This window comes from Melospiza melodia, chromosome 11 (assembly GCF_035770615.1).
Source record: "Melospiza melodia melodia isolate bMelMel2 chromosome 11, bMelMel2.pri, whole genome shotgun sequence".
NCBI classification, from domain to species: Eukaryota; Metazoa; Chordata; class Aves; order Passeriformes; family Passerellidae; genus Melospiza; species Melospiza melodia.
This window is the reverse complement of record NC_086204.1, coordinates 15371387-15396884: the sequence shown is the minus strand read 5'-3', so window position 1 is coordinate 15396884 and position 25498 is coordinate 15371387. Positions and strand designations below refer to the sequence as shown.

Genomic DNA, 25498 nt, shown 5'->3' with positions numbered 1-25498 from the left:
CCATGTCCACTACCTCAGATAGCTAAACTCCGTAGCCAAAAGGTTTGTATAATTTAGAAGTTTGACATAACTATTGAGGTAGTTTGTGATGTATAAAATAAAAACAAACTTGGTTCTATTCTTGTGAAAACATTTGCTCTGCTTCTTTCTTTGTACAAGAACTACTGCGTAGCATGGCCAAATACCTTTGTATAATAAGGCACATCATGGTTCCATGCTTATTCCTTCTTGTATTCTAGATGACTACAGGAGTTTTCTGATTGCTTTGCCTAAATCTTTCATCAACCTTTCTTTGAAAGCAAGTGAAAGCTTGTGGTCAGATTCAGGATTTCAAATGTGTTTTCCAATTTTTCTTAGGGGATGTTTTACAGTAATTAATTCTTATTAGTGGTTCATTAAGAAATTTGATGGCTACCATAATATAAACAACAGCATTGGGTTTTTTTGCTTCTGCCAAACTTCCTAATTTATCTAACTGGGTCACTGGTTTACTGAGGTGCACTTGAGGGAAAAATTCTGCTGCTGCTTAGTCTGATATTGAGAAGTTGCAAAGGCTTCTTCCCTACAAGAAAGGTCATTAGCACGAGGTCTGATGCATAAGAAATGAGCTGCATGCTAATCCTAGGGTTGGCAGCGTGAGTAATCTGAGCACGAAGGGAAAGCTCAGCTCGGTAGGCGTGATTCATGCAATCCTACTGGAGTCTGCAGAGGTCGGTGTCTGAACTGAATCATCTGCATCTGATGTTCCTTCTCTTCTTGCCCAAGAGAAGGAGGGAGCCTTAAACAGCCCTGCACCTCTTTCCCCAGCAGACTGATAAAGCTCCTGACCTCACATTTGTAAGGCTGGTGTTCAAACAAGGAGCAGGGATCATGAACAGTGTTATTCAGCATTGGCAGCTGGTGTAGGTCACTGATATTTCATTTGTGTTATAGATAACAGCAAGCTTGGAAGCTTTTTATAGCTACCTAAAATGTTATCTTTAGTAATAGAAAATAAATTCATATTAGGGCTTAAACTTGTTTAAACTTTTAAAATAATCAACGTGCAGTAACAGGCCATTATTTATAACATTCCTTTTTGCTGTTTTAGTTAATTTCATTTGATTTTTCTAAAAAGAGAAAAATTTTGACCTTATTGAAACCAGCATTAATTCTGTCACTGCCTTCAATGGGCCTAGGATTCAACATCAGTGTCTATATTTGTAAGTCTGAATTTAGAACAAGTAGGAGAAAGCATTTGGTATGTTACAGACAAAAGTCATCTACAAGCTGTGTTCCATGCAGAGTGAAAAATTATATATATTCTGTCTGCATACATGCTTATCCAATTTTTTTTAAACTAGCTCATTGAATCACACATCTTCGAGTTAACAGATGGATGGTGTCTTTGTACGAGCTTCTACTTGCACTGCTGGACAGAGCAAAAATATTTCTCAGAAGTAAAGTTCTAATTCTACAGACTAATGTGGACCAAGAACAATTTTTTTTTCATAGAATTTGGCAACCCTGCTCTCTTCAAATGGCAAGAAGCTGCACGTAGGCCTACATATGAGCTGTGCCTCTCATATGGCCTCCAAAAGTCTTGAACCTGCCCATATCCTCTAGTCTGAGAAGTAAAGGTGAGCAGGCCATGCAGTGAGTTAGATCAGGATTTGACATAGAAGCACATTATACTTTCCTGGCAGTCAGCACCTACCATGTCCACATTTTGTTATCTTCTAGAGCTAATAAACTGTAATTTCTTAAATGCACTTTTACAAACTGTAAAATCAACTGCTTCATATAGTTACACTTCAACTTACAGTTTTGGATTACATGAGCCATTCTAGTTTTAAATTTCCATTTACCCTGCATATCAGTAGGTTAGCAGGAGACAGACTGAAGACTTTCTTCTTACCCTGGCATCTGTGGCCTTGTATGAGACAGTGACTCCTTGGTGTATGCTGGTAGTGATGTACTAATGGGCAGGCAGGGACTGTTCAGCCTCTATCAGCCCTCCGGAGCTGAGGTATCAATATAGACTTAAGTTTAGGTGATTTATCTTTTTAAGAAATATTCACTAATATCAGCATATAATAACTAAAATTGTAAATACGTTTACAAAATCACCCTTAAATGGATAATAGTGAAACGGCAGTGAAAGAATGAAGTCTTGAAAAACACCATGGTGCGAGCACACAACCCCATGCCGGCAGTTATCCACCTCTGGCACGGCGATAAGGTAAGGGCGCTCAAGGGCGCGCTCGGAGCGCGCAGCACGATCGCCGCCGGGGCCTGGGGCAGGCACGGCGGCGGGGGCGGCCCGGCGGCCGCGGCCGCTGCTCCCAATGACATTCCGAGCGCGTTCCGATGTGTCTGGCGGCTCTGCCGGAGCGCGCAGGTGACACAGCCGCGCCCCGCCGCCCCAGGGACGGCTTCTCCCTCTTTCGCCGCCAAATATCTGGGGAGCAGAGCCCTCCTTGGCCAAGCCCTGCGTGGGCAGGCGCGACCCCCGCAAGGAGAGCCGCCGCCTCCGAGGCACCGCCCGGGGTCCGGCGAGCCCCGGGACGTGCGGGCGGCCGGCGCTGTGCCCGGCGCTGTGCCCGGCGGTGCAGGGCGAGGGCCGCGGGGCGGGCGCGCCGCCGCCGCCGCTCCCGGTGCCTCCGCTCGGGCGGCTCCTGGCGGCGGCGGCGCTCCGAGCCCCTCCCGGCCGGCGGGGACGGCGGCGGCGGGGCCCGATGGCGAGACCCGGCGCTGCGTGCCCTCCGCCCGCCCGCCGGGTGATGGTGGCCGCGCGGGCGCTGCTCTTCTGGGCGTTGGTTTACAGCTACTGCGGGGTGTGCGCCTGCATCGCCGGGCTGCGGCTGCTCTGGAGCATCGGCCGGCGCCCGGGCGAGACCTTCCGCTGGGTGGTGCGGGAGAATCCCCCCGCCTGCCTCAACGACCCCTCCCTGGGCACCCACTGCTACGTCCGCATCAAGGTGAGGGCGCGGGCGGGGGGAGCGGGCCCGCTGGGCGCGCAGGCACCCACCCCCGCGCTGTGCATGGCACCCTGCCTGCCCTGCCTTGCCCTGCCGTGCAGGGTGGGCTGTGCATGGCATCCCTGCCTGCCCTGCCCTGCCGTGCGGGATGCGCTGTGCACGGCACCCCTGCCTGCCCTGCCCTGCTGTGCGGGGTGCGCTGTGCATGGCACCCCTGCCTGCCCTGCCCTGCTGTGAGGGGTGCGCTGTGCACGGCACTCCTGCCTGCCCTGCCCTGCTGTGCGGGGTGCGCTGTGCATGGCACCCCTGCCTGCCCTGCCCTGCCGTGCGGGATGCGCTGTGCACGGCACTCCTGCCTGCCCTGCCCTGCTGTGCGGGATGCGCTGTGCCCGGCACCCCTGCCTGCCCTGCCCTGCCTTGCGGGGTGCGCTGTGCATGGCACCCCTGCCTGCCCTGCTGTGCGGGGTGCGCTGTGCATGGCACCCCTGCCTGCCCTGCCCTGCTGTGCGGGGTGCGCTGTGCATGGCACCCCTGCCTGCCCTGCTGTATGGGCTGCGCTGTGCATGGCACCCCTGCCTGCCCTGCCCGGCTGCGCGGGGTGCGCGGGCAGCCCGCCTGCTCTGCCGTGCGTGCTCGCACAGCTGCACAGGTGCACTCAGCACCTGCCTGCGCTGCCCCGGCGAGCGGGGCCGTGCCCGGCCCGGCTGCGGGCCCTCAGGCCGGGAGGATCGGTGCCCGGCCGGCCCGGGTGCGGAGCCCTGGGTGGGCGGTGAGCGGTTCCTTGGCCCCGGGTATCCCGCAGCCACCGCTCCCTGCACCGCCGCTGCTCTCTGCTGTTTACGGTTTGCCCAGTTGCACCGGGGAGCTCGGTTCGTGCATCACTGTTACAGGGAAAACGTAGAGCAAGAAGCTAATTGCTGACCCTCAGGTTGTACAGTTTAAGCCACCAGTCAATTTCTGTTCTTGTCTCAGGTCTCTGTGGTTTGCTTCTTTACTGAATGCTCTAAATGAAGTTGTATTAGCTAGGTTTCTTTTGCAGCTATAGGTGAGCAGAGAATGCATAGCTAGTTTTGTCAAGTGCTATTTTTCATAAAATAAAGATCTCTGTTCCCAGGGTTCTGTGCAGATGGTTTTGTGCCAGGCAGTACTAATATAAATTAGTGAGCCTCAGTTTGTCATGATTTGCTTGTTTTCTTTTGCTAACATCATTAGGAGGCATGTGTGGGCTTTTTACTCATATGACATGTTCTTTTTTTTCCTGTACCACAAAGCAGTAAATGAACAGGCTGCTGGGGAAGTGAGAGGGGTATGACAGTAACAGAAAAGCATTTGGGGGCAAATCGAATTGCTGTCAATATGACAGTTGATCACTCATTTCAGGAAGTAAAAAACTCATGCTGTTGGATAACAGCAGGCTAATGGATTACTTTCCAAACACATATATCCTACAAATCCATTCAAATTTCAATAAAACAGCCAGTGTTGGAAAAGGTGGCAACATCCTATGTCTGTTCTGGAGGCTGGAAAAAAGGGAACAGCAGCAACTGAAAAAGTCCAGGATGGGCCATGTGATATTTAAACTGCTGCTGTACACGTGGGAATAGAATTTTCAGGAGTAAAGGGAGTTCCTTAAAAGCAACAAATAGATTAGAATAAAAACATGGAGGGTAAATCCCAAGAGGATGCTGACTGAAAGAAACAGCATGGAAGAGGGCTTACCTATTTCTCACTAAATGAGAAACTGTGGAAGAAGACTGAGAAACTTCTACTTTTTTAAATAAAAAAAGATTAAAGACAGAATGATCTGGAGAATGATACAGATGATGTAATGACCCCAAAATTTCTTGGGAATTTACTTTTACCTCTAGGGACTTCAAGTTCATTGACATCCCAGAGATGAAACATCAATGTAATTAGGGGCAAAAAAGAAAAAGTCCCTATTATATCCAGAGCAAAAGTCTCTATTATATCCAGAGCAAATATTAAAAATCCAAATAGTTCCCTCTTCAGAGTCCTTTCAAGAATGAGGATATAAGTTAACGGTTTTGGAGCTCATTAGTGACTTACAAGTGTAAAGATATGTCAGAGCATTTGAAGCATCTTGGCAAGAAAACCTTTTTTCATGCATTTGTGATCCTTGCCCTGATATTAGCTCTTGATGTGTAGCAAAGGCATGGGGTTTTTCTTTCTGTTTTGAAATAGCAGAGACAGTGCAGGCTTTAACATTTGTTCAGAGCAGTACAACCCTTCTTCCTGCAGTTTCTTTCACATGACTTCTAAACAGTATTTTGTGAGCTAACTCCCAACTTCTCTATCTACTTCTGTGTCAGAACTCAGTAAAACCTCTAGGTCATGATCACGGTTTATTCAAATTCTACTGGATTTGACCTTCAGTCAGTGCAAGCTTGTGTACATCCATTCTCTTCAATAGCATTTCAGTGTTCAGCTTCTACAATAAGTAAGTTGCCTGCTTGTAATTCTCATAAGACCCAATTCCTTAAAAGTTGCATCAGAAACTGACTATTGACACGGCAGAAAGAAGATTATAACATTAAGGCTTAATTTTCTGAAGTGAATCTGAAACCTAGAATTATAAAAACTAGCAAATATGTCTTGCTTTCTGGTTACTTAATTTTGATTGCTTTTGGTTGTTAAGAATCCACGTGGTCCTTTATCTATCATGCCAGAATGCAATGTGATGGTTTTAAATAGTTGCATAATCTTACCAGCTAACTGAAAGACTGGAAGTGCATTTAAAGTATTCTGCATTTTAGTCTTTCTTTAAAGCAGCTGACTGGTGTCAGTGTGAAAGCAGCGTGCTTGCTGTGACAATAACCTGCATTTCCCAGTGGCTGTGGCAGGCAGTGCTCTGTCAGAAGTGTTGCTGTGCTCAGGGCTGGGCTGGCACACAGGCACCGCCAGGCAGGTACTGGGGATGGTCCTTCCTGGAAGGAGCTGTGCTGGGTGTGCAGGCTGGGGGACACTCAGCATTGCCACGGTGTAGCAGATACCTGATCTCAGAAGTAAAGAAGGCTTCAGCTTCAAAACTGATCATTTGATATTATTTTAGGTTCACTATATTGTTTCTTAGAATATGATCTGAAACCATCATCCTTCTCAAATCCCAAAGAAGCAGTTCTGTGCAGCAATAAACACACTTCTTTTTCTCTTGTTTTAGGATTCCGGGTTACGATTCCACTATGTGGCTGCTGGAGAAAGGGGCAAACCACTCATGTTGCTGCTTCATGGCTTTCCAGAATTCTGGTAAAACTCCCTTCAACATTTTCTATTATAAAAGAGGCTGCATAAGATACCCAAGGATGAACACCTCTGCTTAAATATCCCCAGTGCAATCCCTTATATGTATTTATGAATACTAATGGTATGAAGTTTCAGTAGGCAATGAACCATTGAAACATCTTTTTAACTGCTGCATCCACACAGAAAGTTCCTTCAGACTAACACAAACCAACCATCTTTTTTGTACTGTCAATCCATTTTTCCTCAGGTATGTACCCTTTCCTGCGGACTTTGTGAAGGAACTGCTAATTTTAAACAAATTTCCTGTTTGGATAGTACTTGTACTATATGGCTAAACTTATGAATTATAGCAGAGGGTGTTAAAATAAAGATCCATTATATGTTAAGTGCAATCAGGATTGCTCCATTTATTAAAAATACTACACATTAATTTTTAACTAGGGGAGGGGAAGAACTATGAGTTCTACAGGCTATTGTGCAGCCTAATTTCAGAATGCTACTCAGGGAAAAAGGTTCTATTATTAGTTCATCACAAGATGAATGATGAATCAAACCCAATCCTAAATGTTTGTTTATAACAATGAAGAGCAGTCATGTGTCCAATGATTTAACCAAATTGCTCAGGCTGTCGTTGTCAGGTTTAGCTAGTGAAGCATGGCTTACAGAACTTGCACAGGAAAAACAGTAAGGGAATAAGGGGAGTTCTAATGCCAGAAATACAGCAAGGTAAACGATCCTTTTCCTTGCCAAACTCAGCTGTGGGGCTAGGGGCCACTGCTGGAGCTGTGATTTTCCAGTCTGTACTCAGGTCATACCATGCTAAACTGACCCACGTAGGAGAGGTCAGTTCCCTTTCCTCAGCAATTTCCCCTAGGTACTAATGCCCTTCAGGGTGATGGGACAGAGCCACATTTCTGTTAAGTTAAATTTTCAAAGAACATTATTCTAGTAATAAATTGCTATCTAAAATTATTAAAGCTGTAAACTTTGATTGAAAGGACAGTTAGATGGGTCAGTGCATATTCTATTCAAACATTATGCATATCTTGCATAAAGCATAGTCTAACACAGGCAATGAGACTACAGCTGATTTCCCCTATGGGGGAATAGTAAAAGAGAAATTAGCATTTTATATACATATTCTACTGAGATTAGGTATATTATTTTTAAAAAGCAGAAAGTAATTCTTACAGTTTAGGATAGTGAGTCATGCTATAAGTGGCAGCTACTAGATTGTATTGTCTGACCATTCAAAAGGGATTAATAAAAAACGTGTTATGTAGGTCACTGGGACCACGGAGAGTTTCTATCGCTGTTTTAAAAAGAACACTATATGCTAATAGTCTGTAAACCAATCATATTACCAATATTTGTGGTAGGTTAATTATTCACTCAGTGATTTCTTTTTCATTCAGGAATAGTGATTATTCTAAGAGCACAAGATAAAATAACCACAATTTAAGAGAGAGGTAAAGCAGCAGCAAATTTGTATTGTTTGTCTAGGAAAACAAAAAGGATTTTATCCACAATTACAGTTCTTAATTTTAATAAATCCTCTGCTTTCAAATGTCTCAAGGTTATAACTAGGACAAATATAACCAGACCACTAAGAGTGATAGAAAATGTCTGAAGGTGACAGATCACTAAAGGATGTAACACACCAGAGCCAATGAGGGTTTTAGATGCATAAGAACTTGAAAATCAATACATGGTGGAAGGTCAATATTAAAATACTTAAAACTGGACATAATGTGTTGAGGCAGCTGAGTACTTAAAAGTTGTGTGTGAGCTGCTACATTTTATACTACTTGCCCTTTAGAAAAAATATTATCAGAAAGTCTCAAAATAGATTCACCCTTATGAACATGGAGGCATTCATAACATTTCCAAATTCTGCTTGCAAAGCAGTTGTCCAATATTTATATATCATATGGGATAAAAGGGTTTATTTGAATATAAAACCTACCCATTTGATAGGTCATACATTTGGAGACTGATGGACTGCTGTGAAAACAGAGGATGAGAATAGCTTGTAGACATTTTCAGAAAACAAAAATAGTTGATTTATGTATTTATGGGCCTGGTTCTTTCTTCTTACAGAAGTATATAGAATAGCTGCAACAGTTACCATGGCAAATTCAGCTTCCAAGTCATTATATAATGCCTGTAAAAAATTCATTCCCAGAGATCTCAGCTAAACCTTGTCTTCACATTATATAGCACTGAAATGAAAATGTTCTGACTGTTTTGTTTATATGAAAACAGATTCATACCACTGAGTGTTCCTGTAACCTTATTTAAGTTCGAAGTCCCTAATAGGCTGGAGGCAAAGGTAAAGTGGAAGAGCCCGTGGTCTGATACAGATGTTGTTTGGATTAAGGTAGAATTCTGTGCATCACACTTAAAACCACTGATGATCCAAATGTTATATATCCTTTCTCTGAAACAAGCAGAAATAAAAGCTAGATCCCAGCACAGAGGGATGCAGTCACTGTTATATATGTCCAGAAGGATCATGGTTTTCCTACATCTTTCTAGTACAGTGTAAGATAAGACTATGTCTGTCTTGGTACTGGCTATTCTAAAATTTATTTGGTTTCAATAACAGCTGAAGGACAGGTCATTCTTGCAGGTTAAGACCCACCATTTTCTTTTTATTTTTGCTTCATAACACACATCCAGCCACTACAAACAGTTACAGAGTGAGGAATAGCCCAGGCCTTTGCCTGAGTTCTTGCCTTTGTATGCCTTTTGATGTATGTAATGCTATCACTCTTTTCCATAGAAACCCAAGGATGAAATACTCTGTCTAGTAACAACACATTGAGAGAGCTTGTTCTGCAACAGTTCTGGTACAGAGACACAGATGAAAGTGTACACAGGACAAATCCTATAAGCTTCACCAAGATCATTTGTTATTAACTGGATTTCTTTCTTTGGTTTATTTATTGTATGAATTATCTGATATTCTTTTTCTGAATAGAAAAAATTGCAAAACATGGCTGTGTGTAAGCCAGGGAGAAGAGAAAGCTTTTCAGGTCTTACTTTTTTGATGCTACTATGGCTCCAAGGATAAAGTCCTCCCTGTGCTCTGGTTTATGCCTGCTTCCTTTGCAGCAAAGGGGCTGTGCCAGACTCCAGGAATTGTTGAAAAGCCCTGGCTCTGGCTGTGTCCCCTTTGTGGCAGCCACACTTTGTTACTGGGGGATTCAAGACGGGAGCACAAAACTACTGCAGCCACAAAGGACCATCAGCACAGCACAGAAAGGAAAAAGAATCTCAGAGCAAACAAAGCCATGCTAGTTTACCCTCAAATATTTGGGTGCAAAAGCATTGAGTGCACTTTTGGTATCATACTACTTGACCTTGTAACTCCAACTTTTTTTCCCCTTTGTTAGGTATTCTTGGCGCCATCAATTGCGGGAATTTAAAAGTGAATATCGAGTGGTGGCCCTGGATTTGAGAGGTTATGGAGAAACAGATGCTCCTCCTCACAAAGAAAATTACAAGTTAGATTGCCTGATAGCAGACATAAAGGATATTTTGGAATCTCTAGGTGCGTTAGTAGAACAAAAATCTACTTGACTCAAAAATGACTTAATTTTCTAGGAAAAGAAACCCATATAAAGATCTAGCACTGTTTTTGTTTGTTTGTTTGTTTGTTTGTTTGTTTTAATATACGCATTGCAGAAGTGTATAAATCTAAGGATACTAATATTATTTGGACAATTATAAATTAAGAAGTGTTGTTTTCTAATTACAATGTGTATGTCTGTATAAGCAATATGTAAAGATGATTTTTTCATCAGGAGTTTTGAAAAGAAAATTTCTATGTACTGTAAAATGCAGTACATAGAAAAGAACCTATGGTTCTTTTCCTTAAGAAGCCTTTCCTCCTAATCACTTGCCTTAGTGGATAATATTCTGAGTTAGAGTCTTAAAGAACTTGCAGACAAAGGAATTTATATCAGATGACATTCTTCTTGCACAAACAAGACATAATAACTATTGTTATAGAGGGCTTTACAGAGATGGTGAGAGTTCATCTGCTGTATTGGGGAAAAAAAACCTCCAAAAATGCTGCCCTTTGCTCAATACTACTCCTGTCAGTTCTCAAGAGCTGAATCACTCTGTCTTACACAACAGTGAGAGCAAAAGGGAGAACAAGGGGCACACTGCTCTCTGTGGCAAATACACAGGGTAAAGGTCTAGAGCTGAAGTGCAAAACTGCCTCCTCAGTTTGAAGTGTCTCTGTTTGGGTGATAAATTGTAACCTCTGGTGAAGGCTATTTCCCTTCCATACCAAGATCAATACAAGGGATTAGATTGTCATTCTCTGAGTAATTTTAATTCCCTGGATATTCTAGCCATAGTAAAATAACTTACTGCATTTCATATGGAGAAATAATAATGCAGTGATTCAAGTTCTGAGATTTGAATTTTGCTTTGCTTCTGATGTTTGAGTATTGGCAAAAGATTGGGCAGGAGTCCTCACACAGTGTTGACATTTTCCAGCCTGTGCTGGTTGTGTTAATCTCCATGGTAATGCCATAGTTATGCTTGAGAAATGCTCTCAGCATAATTCAATTTCAGAGGGATTTAAATTTTTTGGTGAAAATCACTTCAGAGCCTTATCTTTGTTTGTCCTAATCCCAAGTTAAATTCTTTTGGAGAACTTGATTATATCAAAAGTGCTCCCTCTTGGATTTCTATCCAAGAGGGTTTATAAGGCTCTTTGACAACTGTATCCAAATTTATGTCAGAATTCTAAACATTTTGGCTTTTATATGTTTCATTTGTAGTCTGTTGCTCACCATACCAGTCCTCAATGAGGAGGGTGATGGTATCTGACACTAGAGTATGTTATTTTCCAGCAATGGTTTAAGAAGGAGTCTTAGAGCTTTCAAAACACTTGGTCACTATCCTGCCCATACCACTTGTATTGCTGCTAAAATACAATTTTTATTGATGGAAGAATAAGTAAGTGAATGTCCAGAACTTACAAAATTTCCAACAAAACAGCATATGGAGAAAAGCTACAGGCCTCCTAAGTATATAAATGGGAGTGTTTACACATGCTTTATATATGGCTACTAAGTATAATGCCCACTTTTTGCATAATGATGCCACTGAGTGCTTAGATAACCTCTCATATTCAGAGAAATACATTAGGATTATTTTTGTTCTGGAGGTGCTCAGGAGATTGCTCAGTCTTCTTGTCTGCAGTTTCCAATTCCAAACTCCCTAAACATGGCAAGTGTCCGTGTGTTATAATGGCTGCAGGCTGAAGTGTCCATCTGAGCCTGCACTGGCCAAGATGTGAACAGGGTGGCCATCTGCATACTGAGTGACTTTAGGGTGACATGGAGGTAGTAGAGTTCAAGTTGAATCAAGTCCAATTAAATACTTTGACATATTTGTAAATTTTTAAATCATAATAGTGCCCTATTTTTTCTGACTGTTAGTAATGGAAGTGGTGCAGTATTAAAGTTACATTAATGAATGTGCTGAACCACCCATTCAGCCCAATTATGATTTTATTGTATGAGCTGATTTCTGTGGATATTAACTCCTTTGAAATAAAAGCATGTGTCTGTGTTTATGTGGTAGGATACAACAAGTGTGTGTTGATTGGCCATGACTGGGGAGGAATGATTGCTTGGTTAGTGGCCATATGTTACCCTGAAATGGTGACTAAGCTGATTGTGGTTAATTTCCCTCATCCTTCTGTATTTACAGGTAAGTTTGACAGTAGTCTTTGTTAATCCAAAGTATCTGCATTTTGGTCACAATTATGCTTGCTTTGAGAACAAACAGCCTGCCTCAGTAGATAAGCTCTATGGCTCTCACAGTCTGGACTGTATTTTATGAAGCAGTAAGATAGCAAGTATTTGACTTATGAAAATAAATTTATTGTAGGAAATGGGAATACTTGCCACAAAAGTTACAGATGTTTTTTTAATCCTTGAGGGTCCACAAACATAATTTTCAAACCCATGAATCTGGTTTTTTGCACTTTATCACTGTTTATCACTGTTATATATATCAGGAAATAATTCCCAAAGAGGGATGTATATTGTATTACACTTTGGTAAAGGCTGCACTGCATTATTAAATCTGCATAAGCCTGTCTTTGTATGAATGTGAATCAGACATTAGAATTACATCCTGATTTAGGTGACAAGTGGCAATTTGTGATCTGGTACAATATTCATTGGAAGAAGTCTTTCCAGGCTACTTAATAGATGTTCAGGAATATACCAGTACTTTGCTGAAAGAGGACTTGTTTCACTATTTGTTGTGTGACAGAGTTGAGTTTGTCTACTACCCAGAATTGCAAAACATTTCACAGGAATTATATAAACATTCAGCAATCGAAAGGAAAGTACTATCTCACTAATCTGAATTTTTTCAATTGCTGGCCTTACCCTATCTCCATTTTAAAAGTCACCCCATTTCCCCATAAATAGCTAAGAATATTCAGCAGAACTTTAATTTTCATTTCAATTGAAAATAAATCTGACCTTACACTGTGGGATCAGCCACACCATCCATATTTGTTGTTCTCACAGTGTTCTTGGGCACCTTTCTAAGATACTAAAGAACATTTTGCCAGGTGGTAAATCCACACTTACCCATGGAGAGGTCTGTTTTCCACACGAAAGCAGAAGATTTTGCTGTGTTTTCCATGAGAGCAGGAGCAAGGCTGTAGAGAAGATAATTGCATTTTATTATAGTATTTGTTTGCATATTTGCTGAACTACAAAATCTGTTCTGTACCTTAATATATTCTCCCTACATCAAATTTATTCTACTTTGGGTGGCCAAAAGAAAACACACAGTTTATAAATAGTACAGAAAAGTAAAGTGATCAGTGCTGACAATGGTCCATCAGGAAAATATAATGGATAATGCAATTTAAGAATGTATAAGATAGGAAACTATAGAAGATAACTAACACCTCAATTTCTGTTGGCTTAAAACTCATTTTTATTCACAGTCAGAATTAATATTTCAGAGAGATGTCCTGTGTTGGGAATGTGGTTTTTTGCATTCCTAAATTTGCACCTGTACAGGAAAAGTTCTAGACTTCCTAGCAGCTGCATACATTGTGTGCTTGCTTTGAGGAAGTTAAGTATTTGAATGTCAGTGTTGGCCCTTGAAACTCACTGGAGACACAGATTTGCAATTAAAAAAAAGAACAAAACAGTCAATGCAAGATGCAAGTTTGTGATAGATAGATAGATAGATAGATAGATAGATAGATAGATAGATAGATAGATAGATAGATAGATAGATAGATAGATATAGATAGACAGATAGACATAGATATAATTTTCTTTGGCTGTATATGCTATGTCTTTAAAAATAACTGTAAAAATCTTTGAAAAGTGACTCTATGTAATCTTAATTACGGTTCTTGAAATTGCCAAAATGACACTGTTAGAAAAATTCTATACTTCAATGAACAGCTGATGCAGTTTTTAGAATGTCAGTGGATCATCATGTACAGATTTCTGTGCATCACCTCATTGATGAGAGAATACCTATTTATGCCCTTTATTCCATATCTGGAAAAGAAATGCTTTGGACTAGCTACACAAATAGATCTCTAAGTGAAAAACTACCATGCAATTAACTCCAGCCCTGCTGTCCTCACCTAATCTTTGGCAAACTTTTATTTTGCTGGCTGTTTCTACTAACATTTATAAAAGAAGTACTTTTTAATGGCCACATCATATATTTACTGCTGAAATAATCATCTTTTGTCACGCAGCATACTTTAATGTAATATTTTTAAAACATTCCTTTATGTTTAAAAAATAGTAATATTACTAGTAATTTTGTTTGAGCCATCAGTTTTCATTTTTAATTCATGGACATTTTTGTTTCAGAATACATTCTACGACATCCATCACAATTGATTAAATCTGGTTACTTCTTCTTTTTCCAAATGCCATGGTTTCCTGAATTCATGTTTACACTAAATGATTTCAAGGTGAGCAAATTAAATGCTCTTGTTTATATTTGTAACTGTGAGTAATGGAATAATTGGCACCTACATTGATCCCTTCTGATGTAGATATAATTACTGGAAAAAATATGGAGCCTTCTGATTTTCCTTCTTAAGCTTTATAAAAAGTAGCATACAAGTCCGTAGAGTCTCTGAGATTAACTCTTACTTCTGCATTTCTGGGAGGAGCTGAGGGAGGCACATTTAACCTCAGCAGTGCATTACTGCACCTAGAGGGTCAGCTGGTTTCACTTGTGCCCGTACCAGTGGGACACCGCTGGTGCCTGGGGAGTTGCTGCTGACTTATCTGAAGTTCCTGTGTGCAGTGGGACATCCCCTCATCTCTCGGAGCCTGCCACAGGGCAGGCAGTGTGGTGGGCTGGGCACTGCATCCAGCCAGGTGATGAACTGTGCCCGAGAAGCCAAGGCCAGCCCTTTGTATAACCTTAAACGTGAGCAGGAGCCGATAGAAAAGGACAACAGCGCAGGACACACCTCCTACACACCAACAGCCCGAGCAGAGCTCCCCGTGCTGCACACACAGGGCACAGCCAGCAGGGAGGCCATGAATCCTCCTCCCTCCTGCCCTGCCACCTGCTGGGTCCATCCCAAAAAAGCCTACAGGCCTGCACTTGCCTGGCACAGGTAGCAGGGCAGGATGCAGTGACTTGGTAATACTGGTATTTCTCTGTACTGGATTATTCTGGAATAAGTTCTACTAGAGATGTTTACCTTGTGCTTTACACATAGCTCTCTAAAAACTCATTTGAACCATTCATTGTACTTTGAACATAAATAGATTTCATAAATATGCATAAACAGATTTTAGAAAGATGTGTCCTATTGAAAGAGAGAAATCACATTTTCTAGCTATCTTACATAATAGCTTTTTCTTCTTGTTTTTGTAGGTTCTGAAAAGTTTGTTTACCAGCCAGGCCACTGGAATTGGAAGGAAAGGCTGCAGATTAACTGCAGAGGATATTGAAGCTTATCTCTATGTCTTTTCACAACCCGGAGCATTAACAGGACCCATTAACCATTACAGAACTCTTTTCAGGTCAGTATAATATTCCCAAGCAAAGGAAAACACTCTAGAGAGTCCCCTGGAGCCCAAAGGTGTTACTGCTGCTCCTCTCCTGCTGCTGGACCAGGGGAAACCCCCAGGTGTGTTCCTGAAGCCTCACCAGGTGGGCACAGGCCCAGTCAAGCAGTGAGAGGCCAGGTGTGCTCTGAGAGGTGTCCACACAAAATGGCAAAACAAGCAGAGTGCACAAAAGGAAAATCTTTGTTTCAAAATCTAATAGAGCAAAGACTCTTCTTCATTCACAGCTCCCATGGCAATCCCAAAAATCCACCTTTAAATAATACTTTAAAAATTAACATCAATTAATTGTTTGCATTACAATTCATGTTATGATAATATCTATCAAGAGCTTATTATTATATAATACTACTAGATGATATGGCATCCAAGTATGTTACCCTTGCCTGTAACTTTAAAAAACCATATCTGGCACAATTTTATTGTGTTTAGTCTATTTCTGTTTTTCAGAAAGGTGGAGAGGTTTTTTTATAACTAAGCCTAAAACTAACCTAACTTGATTTGATTTGGGGTTTTTTTGTTCCTTTATTGGTCTTAGCAGACTCCCTTCACAGAGTAAAACAGAGACAGCATCATAATAGGAAATGTTTTTGCAAGATTAATATTTATTTTCTCAAACAGCTTTCTAATGATTTTAACTTTCCTGAAAGGAGTTGGCTTAGAGACAGACACCCCCTTTTTTACCTACCAAAAACAGGGCCAGAAGATCTTAACTCTGCATATATTCTACTTACAGCACTAACTTGGACTATATCAAGAAGAGTGGCATTGAATTTGTTTTTCCTTTACCATCTCTGGTCTTTAGCAGTGATAAATGTCCTGCATGCTTCTCTAACAAAAGACCAGGATTTCCCAATATCCTTTCAAACAGCAATTCGCTTCTTTGCCTGAACTCAGGCAGTAGATGTTTGAAGCCGAATAACTTTTCATTTTCCATGGTCCGAATTTACTGCCACCTTTGTTGCTCTTTCTGTGTCACTGTCAGCAGAGCAATCAGCAGGGAAAACACTGTGAGGGCGACAGGGACCTGAGCTAGGTGCTGCCTGGTACGGGCTGAGACAGAACAGGAAGGAGAAGGCAGAAAGCTAACCCCAAGCATGGCTGACAGTGGGGAATAAATGAGACGGCTGTGCTGGTACCAGCACATTATTAAAGCCGTGCAGAGAGCAGCCGATGCCATCAGCCGGGACGTGCGATGCTCCCCCCCTGCGGCAGCCCCGCCCGGGCTGATGAGGAGCTCCGAGGCGGCAGCGCCCCGAGCCCTGCCCGTTCCATGGCCAGCACCTCGCTCCAGTGCGTGTGCACATTAACCAGCTGCTCCTCTGCCGGCAGAGTGACGGGCCTGTGACAGCTCAACTGCTCTGGGACTCACACACAAACGGAAGAGATGTGGACCTTTATTGTTTCAGACCTTTGCAGACTCAAAAAGACAGTGAAGTATCAGTTATAAGTCAGAAAGTATCTTCACAGCTATTAATTCCTCCATGTGTTTTGTGTGTATGTTTGTGCATTGTTTGCTTTATTCTTCTAATGAAAGTACACCTGCACTGAATTCAGAGACTCTTATTTAGGTGCTGCCAGCCACAATGCAGTAAACAAAAAAAATCAGTCACTCAGTTCTTGCCACCAGTTCTGATGGTCACACCTAATGGGTTGGGAATTGTTAAATATGAAAACTGGATTGGAATTTTCCCTTTCTCTCATCTAAGTCATTAAGCATCTATATATTTGGATGCTAATGACTTGTATTCACCATAACTCCCAGTGGGCTGATACTGGTGACCCGTGTGTTAAAGGGTTCCAACTCATTACTGTCCACTTGGAGGTGCATTCTTCAGAGCCTAATTTTTCTGGAATATTATTTCCAAAGAGAAAATAACCTACTTCCATCCATCACCAGCACATCTTTTTATAAATAGCACAGTGGTCATTCCTTTCACTAGATATTAAATACAAACACTTTAAGAATAAATCCATAAAGTTTTTATATCATGCTTGGTTAAGAGAGATAGGTAAGAAGCTGAAACTTTAGTGTCTTCTGATACACCATTTGTTTAGAAAATAGCATTAGTTCTCTTGTAACAGTTTAGAAGTACTTCACTGTTTACAGAGAAACTGTATAACAATGGTGTATGAAGGTATGAGTCTGTTTTTCAAAGACTAATATTTCACAAATGGAACTTCCCTTTCTAAATGAGAAATCTGTGCATTCATTGTTATTAAAGGCAATTTCTGGAAATTTCAGGCATGATATAATTTCCCATATTCCGGACTGAACAGAAATATAATGAAATTCATAGGCAATGAAAAGTGACAAAAAAAGCCTGTGAAAAAAAGCCTGTATAAAGCCTGACAGAGTTTACCTAAGTCAGGCTGCAAACCTTGCAAGGCACAAAACAGTAAACTGTACAGTGGTGAGAAAACACACATGTTAATAGTGAAGAGATCCAGGATACTGGAGTAAAAGGTGAAGAGATTAGTCTCAATGCACAGAATCAGATATTAGATTATCACTTTTTAAAATTGGTACTATGAATAAGCTCTGGTTCGGTGGGTGAGGTCAGGTTGTTTGCAAAATGAGATTTAAATCCACTGGTAGAAAAGGCCATTTTAAGAATTTTTGCAATCATCAGTCAAAATGAAATTACTATCTAAAGTGATCTTTTATTAACATTTCTTGACTTTGCGTGTAAGTAGAGAGGAAGAATGTCTTCAAAGTCTCATTTTATTTGTTTTACTTTAAACTAAGACATGTCACCTTCTTTTTCTTGCTTTTTTACAGAGCATAGTCTCTATGTTTTATTAAAGAAGACCTAACTAAGTGTGTTTTATTTTTCAAGCTGCCTGCCTCTGCAGAACCATGAAATCATCATGCCAACCCTGCTGTTATGGGGAGAAAGAGATGCATTTATGGAAGTTGAGATGGCAGAAATTACAAGGATTTATGTTAAAAATCATTTCAGATTAACTATTTTGTCAGAAGCCAGTCATTGGCTCCAGCAGGATCAACCTGACATAGTGAACAAGTTGATATGGACCTTTCTTAAGGAAGAGACAAAAAGAAAAAGAGAATGACTGTTTGTACATGTTTTAAGGGGTCTAAATAAAAGCTCTTTGGATTTAAAACCTAATTGTTATCAGGGCCATATTTCCAGCCTGCCTTCTATTTTGAGCTCTGTTAGAGAAGTGTTTTCATTGTACTGTACATTTGGACACTAATCGTACAGCTAAAAGAAGTGAGTATGAGAATATATGATACCAACATTGGTTTTACCTGTATACTTGTATTTTGCACATAAAAACACCTGCCTTAAAATACATATGTATTTGTACAGAAAGAAAATCATGGAAAGTTGCTTGGTTTTGTTTTCTCCCTTGCTTTACAGTTGTAATGTGTGGTGCCTTTTACAAATTTATAATGAAACAATAGTGTGGTGCCATACTGAAGAAAGTCACAAGTTTTCATTCTAGATTTGCCTGAATTTTTTTAATGTATTTTACCATTAAACAGTAACTCTTTTTATCTATATTTTAGCATACTGAATGACTGAAAATTTTCTGGGTACGTTTCTAGTCTTCAAGTGAATAATGATCCGTATCTTGTTGTACTGTTGAATGCAGCTGCTTTGCGCAATGTGTTTTTCTTTCTTGACTAAAAAATGGGAAACCTGTACACTCCACATGTCTGAACAAGAACAATGGAAAATTAAGATATAACATGTATCAAATCCACCTCTGTCTAATAAAATGCAACTTACAAGACTCCGTTTACTTTATCTGTCTTCCTATGGAGAGATTTGCTGAAGCTAAGAACTGAGTTTGAATAGCTGAAGTGTCTGGTCTAGTATTCAGCCTGGACACTCATGCTATGATTGTTGTCAATTTTTGAAAATAATGCCTCATTGTTGGCATTATCCTTCCTATGTCAGCAACTACTCTTCTTGTCTCCAAGAACTGCTGCCAAGTTCCTGTGTTTATAGGAGGAAGAGACGCAGTGATTATGAACACAAAGGGTAGAATTAACTTGCATGCGATGGCAGGGGAGAAGAAAAACGTAAGCTAACTACAATGGGAAAAGAAGTAAAAATACAAGACCACAGAATATGTGTCACCTGCCTATCAGGTTTCCAAAGCCTCCCTCTCCACCTGCAGAGCAAGCACAGTGCCCTGGAATCAGAGGTGAACAAGAGGCCACTGAGGGAGGCGTCAGGGCCAGGTGAGCCTGAACAACTGAACACACTAAAGTAGAACAGAGATGGGACATGCTGGGGAGTCCCAACACATCCCCCACTGCCAAGTGTATCATCCCTTTGGAGCCACTGTGTCCCACTCGGTGTGGGTGCAGTGTAACCCTCAGCGTAACCCTCGCCAGGAAGGACCAAGCGGTGCTGCCTGCCCAGCGCTAGCTCGTGGCTGGAGACCTGTTCTCGTCCCCAAATCCCAGCAGAGTCTCCTCAGGATCGCGACAGAGGTGTTATATTTGCTCCTTTCCATCCACCACTGGTACCTGCCTTTCAAACATTTTCCCTGAATACTTTCAGCACTTATGAACATAAATGGTTATGTGCTTCTCTTACTTACACTGTGAAGCTGGAAAGGCTCTCCCTAGTCTCAGGAGGTGGCACAGAGATACTTCTATCGCCTGTGCAGCAGTTTTGCTTTGGCAAGACAGTCTGGGGAGCAGGGATTGTCCTGCAGAGCACCGGCTGCTCGGAAGCCGCAGCCCGCTCCGGTTCCTTCCCCGCGGCAGGTGCACACGGCAGGGGCGGCCGCGGAACGCCGGGCCCCTCACACGAGGGCGCTGCGCTCGGGGGACTCGGCGGGAAAGGCCTTCGGGTGCGGGAACGGCCCTCGAGTACGGGAGCGGTCCTCGAGTGCGAGAACGGCCCTCGAATGCGAGAACGGCCCTCGAGTACGGGAGCGCTCCGCGGTAGGAACGGCTCACGTGTGCGGGAGCTGCTCTGGTGTGCGGGAGCGACCCTCGCGTGTGGGGCGGAGCGGCGGCCGGTAGGGGGCGCACTCCCGGCGGCACCCGCCCTCGGCCGGCTGAGGCACCGCCCCATCAGTGAGGCCCCGCCCCCAGCGGGGAGGCCCCACCCTCCCCTCGCGTTCCCTACTGGGGGCGGGGCCAGGCTCGCAACACCGGCTCTCATTGGTGCAGGCTCCTGCTGGCCCCGCCCCGCGAGCGGCGCGGGGAAGGAGCCGCGTCCCGCAGGGCGCGAGTCCCGCGGCGCTCCCGCTCCGTGGCCGGTTACTGTCCGCGCCCCGAGCGCCGTCCCGGTGCTCTCCGGCAGTGCGGCGGCCCGCCGCCAAGGCACCGACTGTCCGGTGTCTGTCGCCGTGCCGGGCGCGGGGCGGAGGGGCGGCCGGCACATGGCGCGCTGCGGCGGCGGCGCAGTGCCGAAGGGCCCCGGCCCGGCGGCGGCGGAGAGGCAGCGGCTGAAGGAGGCGCTGGCCGAGCAGCTCCGGCAGGACCTCGACAGGTGGGCGCGGGGCGGCGGCCGAGCCGGGGCGGCGCCGGGCGGGGCGGGGACACGCGGTAACGGTGCCGTCCCGCAGGCTGCTGGCGGAGGGGACCCACTCCGACGTGACCTTCCAAGTGGGCGACGAGGAGGTGCGGGTGCACCGGGCGGTGCTGCTGGCGCGGGCGCCGCTGCTCTGCGAACGTCTGGTGGGGAGGCAGCTGCAGCTGCACGGCCTGGAACCCGCGGAGTTACGGGAATTGCTGCGGTGAGTGCGCGGCCGCGGCGGGATCGATGGGCTGGCTCGGCATCACCGCTCCTGTGTCATGCCTCCCCTGTGCCTGTACCTGTTTTAAAGCTTTTCCCATTCCAGGCAGTACTTTCGCAGCCTTCCTGCAGAGTTTGCAGAGGACTTTCTGTAACTTCTTCTTTTCCTCTGCCTTTGCCCTTCTGCTGATAGCACATGGCTGTATTCTCCACCTTAGCGTGCTTTTTTGTTGTATATAAAGGACTTGTAATAGAAAAAGAGGAAAAACCAGCAAAAGTCCTTTGAGATTGTCTGTGCCTACTAAAACCCTTTCCAGGAAGAGTCCCAGATGAAAACTGAAAATAAAACCAACTCTCAGCTCATATTTGAAAAAGTTATGGATATAGGAATTGAGGAGAACTTCAGCAAGTTGGATGAAAATGCATTACATTCAAAACTCATCTCTCAAGTCCTAGTGAACCACAGGCCAAACACAGCCTAGCTTTGGTGCAGGCTGGGATCCCAGAGGGAGATGTGTGGGCTGGCTGCTCCCCAGGGACTAGTGCAAGGGCCAGCATGTTCTTGCACTGCCAGCTATTTTCCCAGTGCCACATATGCAACATCTCATGCCTTGCTCCAAACCTTAGGTGAGTTTCATGAGGGGTGTTGGCTGGTGCTGCCACCAGACCTTGCAATCCTCCTTCTTGTAAGTTTCTCTAATCCCTTTTTCAAAGAACTGCTTTTCTGTAACAAAGCTCTGGTATTGCCACCTACTTTCCCTAAAAAAGAGTTGGTGTTAGAGCTGATCGGCACTTTACAGGAATGCACCAGGAGCAAAGTGGTGGAAAGAAATAATTCTGGGATTTCACATGAATTCAAGATGTGCCTAGAAAACGTAGGTACTTGCAGGCTCCTGAGATTGTTGCCAACAGCAACGTGATAGTGTTGCAGTTTAAAGTTTAGTCCTTGAAATACAGCCTAATTATGAAAGAAAACTTTGAGCCCAGAGTAATATCTGAAACATAGAATCCTTGCAGTGGAGCAGCTTGATTACCAGGCATTTGCTGGGTTACTGCCACAGCGTGGCAGGAGAATTAGCAAAACAAGTGGTAAGAAACAAAACAGCATGGATTTTGTCTTGTGTTTTTCCTGATTTCATTGTTACTGTGATGCCATTAATTTCTTTCACATTCATCTAAGTGGTGTTACAGAAGAATTTCATAGAGAAGTAGGAGAATGCAATTTAAAAAATGAAATTAATTTTTAAACAATTATTCTGAATAATTATTTATATACTGTTATATCAGGGGCTTGTATTCCTAATGGTAAGCACTTCATATGTCACTGATACTTGCTTTCAGTTTTGTTTGGGCTTCTTATAAGGCAAGGAAGTTCTGCATGTTCTCCAAAAAGCATGGTATTGGAAAACACCTTTAAACTCAGCTCAACTAATTGTAAACCTTGTGTCTTTTCACGGTGAGTTTAGAATCTTCAAATGAACTCCCCATATGTTCTAAGCTGTGTATGAAGTGTGCTTTGCAAGGTAATTGCTTTTTCTTAACTTAGTTTTCAGTGCTATTTGGTACTTCACCTTTTGAGTCCTCTAACCTAGCACATTCTGTGGAGATTGATGCTTACAGAATGCACTAAACTTTGAACTCATTTGGACCAAAGAAAGGATTGGTTGAAAAGAGCCTAATCCATTGTTCAGATGATCAAGTAGTATCAGTGGCTGCCGAATCTCAGTGGTTTCTCACTGTTAAGATGTAAATTAATTAGATCTTCATTAGTGCAAAACGGTGCCTTAAATTGGAGCTTTAATTGTACTGGAAGCCAGCCTGGTTCTTGGAGCATGTAAACTGCCATGATGAGTTGTAACAGAGACCTGTAGCTGCAGCTGAGCTCCTGAGACAAAGTTATTTCTTCTACTAAAGTTCTGGTTTCTTGTATATATGGAGAAGTAGAATACTAGTAACAGTATTGCAGAGTTCATCAAAGCTGTAACAAAATCTCATTCCTTTTCCTGTTTGTATTCAGCTTCTTTTATTGCTTTCATTTTCCCAAGTAAGACTTAACTTTCCATGGGGATTTGGAGACTTTATTTTCTCACGAGCTATATCTGGCCTGTCTCTCAGTGATGCATGCTTCCTGTGGGCCTCTGTCTCCCTTCATCAGGAGACTTGAAGTGGGCCATGTGTCACTTGGGTGCTGAAGGCTGTGCAGCTCCTCTTCCCTCTTGTTTGGGGCAGGAGACAGGACACAGTAAACTTCATGCTGATCTTTCCGCATAGCCTCAGCACGAAGTAGGTGAGCAACTAAGCAGTGCTTTGTTTCCTTCTGTACACTTGCATAATCTGAGGACACCAGGAAGAAACTTCTGGTCCCCAGAAGACACTATGCATGCTACATTTGTCCCAGGTGAAATTAACACAATATTCACTCTGCCCTCCAGTAGCCTTCTGTCATTCTTCAGGACACAACTAGAAAAACATCAGCAGTTGCAAGTACATTGATGGCTGGAGATGCTTGCCTAGGCAGGGTTCTGCAGTGTGCCTCAAGAAGAGAAACTCAGCATCCCTGAAGGATGGCTGTCTGTCACAGATCATTACTGTCTTGCCTGCTGAGAGGCAAACTGCTTTTTATTTTCTCTTGCAGTTGGACAAAATACTGCTTTAGCAATAAAAATCTAGATATTATCTCTTAATATTTCTGTTAGAGGGTCTAATACAAGGAAGGACAGAGAAGGACCTAATGACAGTGAGATCCAGTTAAAAAGCAATCAAATACAATCAAATACAAAGGAATACGATTGTCATTGTGACTGTTACTGCCACAGGGGTTTGTTTGCAATACCAGCAGTTGATTTAAAGACCAGCCAAGCCTTTGACCATGTTATGCTTGCAGAATTCTGTACCAGGCAGGACAAGGATGCTACATCTTGTTTAGGTGCAGGTAGAAACCTTTTAGAAGGTAACCTCTAGACAGCATGATGGCAATAACTTCTTTCAGTAGAGTCTGTGTATGCACACCTTTCCTTTGTATAAAAAATCTCCAGCTATAGTAACTGCTATGAATACAACAGATACCCTGTTCCTGTTTCATCTGCCACCTAGCCACACCTCTTGCAAACTCACTGTTGCTCATGTCTATCAGATTCTTTTCTGTGTACAGGGAAAAAACCTCAAGCCATAAGGTGGGGTACCTGTTAAAATTACACAGCATCATACTGACATTACAGAAATGGTGGATTAGCACTATTTTCAGCATAATATTCTCTTCCATGTGAGGTTTTCATAAACAAGTTATGCCAAATAATGTTTGTGAATATTTGTTCTTTAAATACAGTTCCCAGTTAGAGTTCCACTGGATAACACGGGATTATAAAGTAGTGAAAAAGGAAAATACTTTTCCAAATAAATTGTCTATGAGTTTCCCAGTTGCTGGACTGCCATAGTCCCCATTGGATAATGGGTGTTTTAGAGGAAACAAACCTGAGTTATGCATGTGTACTGAATTCCTTTATGTATACACCTCAGCAATTGTACTGTTAATATCTATGCTTGTGTATTGCCCCTAGGGGGGGTATGGTTGCAGACCACATTATTTCAGAAGAATAGCCCTGCCTCACATATTCTTGGAATTTTGTCGCTTATACAGACTGTTCTGATATGGTCCTTCCCTTTTATCACTTGTGCCTATTGATGTGGTGTACCTTACCATGCAAGGAGTATCTTCTCTAAGTGACTGATTCATGGAACTTGAAAACTGATCAGCTGCATAAAGGGCTTTTTGTGGTGCTTGCAGGTGGATTTTTTTGGCACAACTGTTCTTTTCCCTGGGCATAAGGGAATCAGCAGTACAGATGTTTTTAATTGTCTTTCCCTTTTGCTGTTATTGTGCTAGGTTGGGAAGCATTTTATATCTGAAAAGAAATAGATGGTCAGTTCATAGGTTAGGAGTCCTGAAAGCACATAGATACACAACAACCTTAAAATCCCATGTGAAAAGGGTCCACTGATCTTGCTCTTTCCATGTGAAATCTTATTCTTCCTGTTGCATCCTTTCCTGATGTGTGCTTTCAAAATTAAACAAAATATTAACGTTCTTATTCCCTACATTCTTATTTCTTCTTCTCTCCTGGTGAGGACCTGTATCACATAGACCAAAAAAATGCTACCTATCTCAATCCTTTAAATACAGGACTCAAGAAGGAAGATGATTTCTTTGTATGTTTTTTCTGCCCTGGCAGAGTACAGTGTTCAAATAACACACTCAAATTACTGTTATCTGAGTATTAACAAAAAAGCCTCTTTGCCATGGAGTGAGTGACTAAAGCAGATCTCTGGATATTTCTGCTGCATCCAAAGGAACTGTAGCTCTTCTGTTAAACTTTGCTAACTTCATCTAGATGGTATGAAACCAAGGATAAGACGTGTTGTCTGTGCTGGAGTG

At 42.8% G+C, this 25498-nt stretch overlaps 2 protein-coding genes across 3 annotated transcripts in view; both read left to right on the top strand.

Annotated features, from left to right (window-relative positions):
• Window positions 1-2149: 2149 nt before the first annotated feature.
• Window positions 2150-19099, top strand: EPHX4 (epoxide hydrolase 4). 2 transcript variants are annotated; one of them, XM_063165729.1, is made up of 7 exons: window positions 2150-2221; window positions 6139-6224; window positions 9620-9777; window positions 11832-11960; window positions 14117-14220; window positions 15144-15292; window positions 18178-19099. In XM_063165729.1, exons 1-7 carry the CDS (start codon window positions 2165-2167, stop codon window positions 18410-18412), a joined length of 918 nt encoding a protein of 305 aa, XP_063021799.1. In that variant the 5' UTR covers window positions 2150-2164; the 3' UTR covers window positions 18413-19099. The 2 variants fall into 2 exon arrangements, with proteins under 2 accessions (XP_063021799.1, XP_063021797.1); XM_063165727.1 differs by lacking the exon at window positions 2150-2221 and adding an exon at window positions 2700-2960.
• Window positions 19100-20710: 1611 nt separating this feature from the next.
• Window positions 20711-25498, top strand: part of BTBD8 (BTB domain containing 8) — a 31119-nt gene continuing 26331 nt past the window's right edge. The window contains exons 1-2 of the mRNA XM_063165726.1: window positions 20711-20820; window positions 20897-21067. Coding sequence (XP_063021796.1) covers window positions 20711-20820; window positions 20897-21067 — 281 coding nt within the window. The remainder of the gene's footprint in view (window positions 20821-20896; window positions 21068-25498) is intronic.

Bases quoted from the DNA above. Each gene is read 5' to 3' on its own strand.
- EPHX4 (XM_063165727.1), top strand. From the start codon at position 2,718: ATGGCGAGACCCGGCGCTGCGTGCCCTCCGCCCGCCCGCCGGGTGATG. The intron at 11,961-14,116 runs GTAAGTTTGACA...TTTTTGTTTCAG, and splicing joins TCATCCTTCTGTATTTACAG to AATACATTCTACGACATCCA. The intron at 14,221-15,143 runs GTGAGCAAATTA...TTGTTTTTGTAG, and splicing joins TTACACTAAATGATTTCAAG to GTTCTGAAAAGTTTGTTTAC.